At 34.5% G+C, this 4667-nt stretch overlaps 1 protein-coding gene across 1 annotated transcript; it reads right to left on the reverse strand.

Annotated features, from left to right (window-relative positions):
- Positions 1-482: 482 nt before the first annotated feature.
- LOC131147670 (cysteine-rich repeat secretory protein 38-like) lies at positions 483-1226 on the reverse strand. Its single transcript, XM_058097185.1, has one exon. It carries the CDS (start codon positions 1224-1226, stop codon positions 483-485), a length of 744 nt encoding a protein of 247 aa, XP_057953168.1.
- Positions 1227-4667: the final 3441 nt, after the last annotated feature.

Consider the following 4667-nt stretch of genomic DNA (forward strand, 5'->3'; position numbering starts at 1 on the left):
TGGTTTAGATTTTTTTATTTTAGTTTATTTTATTATTTTTGTTTTTGATATGCCTGTTTAGATTTGTTTCTTATTTAGTTTTGTTTGGATTTGTAGTCCTATTTTGATTGGTTGTTAGTGTTATTTTTGGGAGGCCTTTAATTTTTTTATTTATAATCTCTCAATGCTTGTCTTGTAACCACGGTATTCTTCCGCTAAAAGTGAGGGTATATTAATAAATAATTGGAAGTATCACCCTCCTTTAGTTGAAATATATATATCTCACTTTTACTGTCATAATATTCTTACTAGTTAAATTTCAATTATTTTCTTATTATATTTAGTACTGCTCTATATATATATAAACACACGCTAAAACACTAAAAATATTTTGGTGCAAATTTAGTAAAGGAGAGTGAAAACCTCCCACCCAACCATATAACTTTATTCATCCATCTTAACCTTGCATCTATGCCAACATTAATATTCATAAAATTAATTTTTCAGTCATCTTTAACAAAGGGATAAATTTCGTATCTTACGTTGCAACTCGCATACAAAGTCCTCCCTCCTTGCCTATTCGCACTATACTTGGGCAGATCAGCTATTGCATCATCCAAACACTTGGTACAATTTTCAGTTGTTAGGTCCCTTGAGCACTGAACCAACCCATACAGCGTCAGAAATTCACACAGCTCTGCTTCTCCGGCGTAATATAGCTTTTCAGACTTAACAGCCCGTTGGGAAAGACCACTTAGAAAATCAAGGGTCGTGTTGACGAATGAAGTTGAATTGGTGAGATTGAACACGTTAATCAGGTAGACCCTGTTCTTCTCGTCGACCATGCCGAAGAACGACTTGTCGGAATACTTCAAAAGACAGTAGTCGTACCATACGATCGCGCTTCTGTTGTTCCCGCACTGGTTGTGGAGCTCCGTCCTCGCGTCGGCGATGCAGTTTTTGCAGTCGGTAAAATTGGTGTCGCCGCGGCATAGGGCGAGGCCGAAGGCTACGTTGTCTTTGCCGCCACCGGCCGAGCTGTTGGCGAAGCCTGTTTTAGGGGCATTCATGGAGAGATTGTCCAAGACCTTCTTCAAGTTGGTGTCGTAGGTTCCATTTTTGGGGAAAGGTTTTCCAGCCTTTGAGCAGATGTAGTAGAGAGGGTCATCTCCGAGGATGGTTTGGGCTTGGAGAAGGAGAGCAAAAGAGAGAAGATAGAAAAAAGGTACAGAGGCTGAGGAAGACATTGTGTGTGCGATGAGAAGGAGAAGAGAGGGCTCTGCTGAATATATACTGATGGGTTTGTGCATGAGACTCCGGTGGTTTTTTATATACTACTAGTGTTACTATTGGCATCACCAGGGCCGGAAGTCAAGGGTGTAGCTGCTGCTATGATTTATTCTGATATTTTATTCTTTTTTGCTCGCTTCGTGCCTTTATTCTGATATTTTATTCTTTTTTGCTCGTGTTTTTTTTTTTTTTTTAACTAAAAGAGGATGTCACCTCCATTTATATATTAATATACCTTTAGTTTTGGTGGAAGAATTTTTGTTTTACTTTTTTTATTCTAAATATTTTTTTTAGTAGAATTATTTTCTTTTAGTAATCATCGATATTAATATTACGTGAATAGGCTTTACAATCATCTTGTCCATAAGGATACTCAAAATAATTCAAATCTTCCTTACAACCAGCTATGCAACACAATCATCTCCTCAAAAGTGTCTTTTTTTTTGTTTTGATAACTCGGGAACTCCAGTCACTGTTGCGCCACTTTGAACAATATGGTGCAATACCAAATCTAAGGGAGTGAAACCCACTTGCCCATTGATGAAACTCAAATAATTCACCGGCGTAATACCTCAAAGGGGAATTGAACTTGTGACATTGGGGTCACCAAAATCACAAGTCGTCCTTATGACTTGAACCGACCCGACTAAGCCAAAAGTGAGCATCTTTTGTTGGTTTGTAACTAATAACAGGATTTTACAATTGATAATCTACCAAAAAACTGGGGGGGGGGGGGGGGGGGGGATGTTAGCCTCTGTGTGCCTTGTGCAAGAAAGAAAGTGAAGGGGTCGATCATCTCTTTCTATATAGTCATTTGAGCAAGCAAATTTGGTCACTAGTCTGCCAGAGGATGTTTAATCACATAGTCATGTCGAATATCTTGGCATCAATGTTCTTAATATGGAATTTCTCAAAGCTTAAGGAGTGTCTTAGAAGAATGAAAGGAGCAATTCCGACAGTTATTTGTTAGGAAATCTGGAAAGAGAGGAATGGAAGAATCTTTAGAGAGAAATACTCTACAGTCTCAATGGTGTATGACTGATGCTTATCAAATTTATTCCATCTCAGTCATCCTTTAAATGGAAAGAGTTTTCTTATATTTTTATTGATTTAACTCATGTCTCCAACATTTATACTCCTTGTTTTTTTCGAACTCATGCTTATCAAATTTATTCCATCTCTGTCATCCTTTAAATGGAAAGAGTTTTCTTATAATTTTATTGATTTAACTCATGTCTCCAACATTTGTACTCCTTGTTTTTTTCGAACTCTCTTTAATGAAGTTACATTTTCATTAATAAAAAAAAATATTAATGTTTCTGTGTGCCTAAAAAATAAGTAGCTAATGGAAAAATGTCTTCGCTAGATTAAGACTTTATCTTTGTACTTTTACGTATCGGACTCAAATTTCGAGATGAGTGAAATAGAAATATAGAATATAAAATGGACATGAGCTACGCCCTCTTGAGCAAATTAGGTCTCGCGGACCCTTTTCTCCTACCACCCACATAAATTGTGGTACATGTATCCACCCAATTGCATGTAGACATATATGGTGAAGAAAATATAATAATAAAAAAAGCTAATTAGCGCACTTGGCTGCCTTCATCAATCTCGACATGTGAAATTGCAATCAATAATCTTTTTCTTGTATGTATGTGTATAACTAGGGAGGGTTATGACGAAGGTTTGGACGTTAACAAAATGTAAGGTGGGATTATTCATATTGATTTTTGTTGACAAATAAATATGTTGTCCAAGAATCTCGAGATAAATGAGAGGAATGAAAATGATTTGCATCTAAAGTGCACGAATATTAAAAGGGCATCCTCCAGCAACAAGACTCCCTGGTTTGTGAGGATAAGGAGAGGGTTGTAATAGTATACACAACCTCACCCCTACTTTTATACCATAAGGCGATTCCATGAACTTGAACCTATGACCACGGGACAAAGGAGCAATCTTACTGTTGATTCAAAACCCACCCTATTAACTGCACAAACACTACTTTAGCTAGAAACTAATATTTTGTAGGTTCTCTACTTTAAATTTTTGTAATCTTTTGCAATATTAAAAATGAAAAATAACATTACTTTTTACAAATAGATAGCCCTAACAGCTTCTTACAACCATTTATTTATGTTTATTATTTTTAAATAAAATCAATTTTTAAAAGTACGATGTCTCAAACATTATTTTTGTGAAAAATAAGTGTACCAACCACTCTACTAGTCTAATGTTGATAAATAACAATCACTTATTTATTATTTGATAAGACAAATGAATGACTGATAAATGTCAACCTTACATCACATAACATCAATTGGTTGCAAGTAAATTTAAAAATCATGCAAAGAAATCCCTAACTTTATCTAAGTTGCTCACCATTATTTTATTTTTATTTTTTATTTTTGAATGGTAAAGTTGTGCACCACTAGTGATGTAAAGAGTTGAGATATCAGAATATTTGTATTGAAAACGACTCGGAATTTATGGTGGGATGACTCACATCTGGAATTTGTTCCTCCTGATACTTATGGGACTTTGGAGAATTATTAGAAGAGAAGTTACAAAATCTTCAGTTCTCTATAAAACACCAATTTAGATAAGGTAATCAGGTGGCGAATTTCTTGACTCGTCAAGGCGAGGAAGGCAACACGAGTGAATATTTTGTAGGTGATGTGCTGTCAAGTAAAATGAGGGGTCTCATTCGTATGGATAAGATAGAATTCCAAGCTTTCGTCTTTAATTGATATTATTTGGTTTATCTCTAGTTTTCCTCTGGTTTATGTTTGCAGTTAATTGATATCATTTTGTTTTGTTTTGATTCAATATAGGCATGTTTAGTTTGTTTTAGTTGAATGATGGTATAGATTTTTTTATTATTGGTTTTGATGTCTGTGATGATTTTTATAGTTTATGTATAAATTTCATGTGTCCTGCTTATAACCATGGTATTCCTCTACCATAAGCGAGGGCTATCAATAAAATTAGAGTTTCATTTAAAAAAAAATAAAAGTAAAGCTGTGCACCACTAATATAATAGTAATTTTCATAACACTTTCATTATTCATTTCACATACGACTATTAGCACACCCATAACCCAAAAATATAAAAGAAAATGAAAATAAGACCCATCCTACATCCGAGATTCATTTTCGAGATGTTGAACACCATGAAAATATTTGTAAAGATCTTAAACTTGAATATGTATTAGATTTGAATGAAATGTTATATTAAATTTTATTTAAATCTATTCAAATTTAACTTCAAGAGATTCAAAATGGATGTTCCGTGTATCAATTTCTACTGCGTAATAATTAAATGTTTGGGTGGATTACAAGTAGGAAAATTTGGGAATTGCATAATTATTTCCTTCGTGCCCACGAGCATTACC

This window comes from Malania oleifera, chromosome 2, assembly GCF_029873635.1.
Source record: "Malania oleifera isolate guangnan ecotype guangnan chromosome 2, ASM2987363v1, whole genome shotgun sequence".
NCBI lineage: Eukaryota > Viridiplantae > Streptophyta > Magnoliopsida > Santalales > Ximeniaceae > Malania > Malania oleifera.

Excerpts from the sequence above, each read along its gene's own strand:
- LOC131147670 (XM_058097185.1), bottom strand. The coding sequence starts at position 1,226 with ATGTCTTCCTCAGCCTCTGTACCTTTTTTCTATCTTCTCTCTTTTGCT.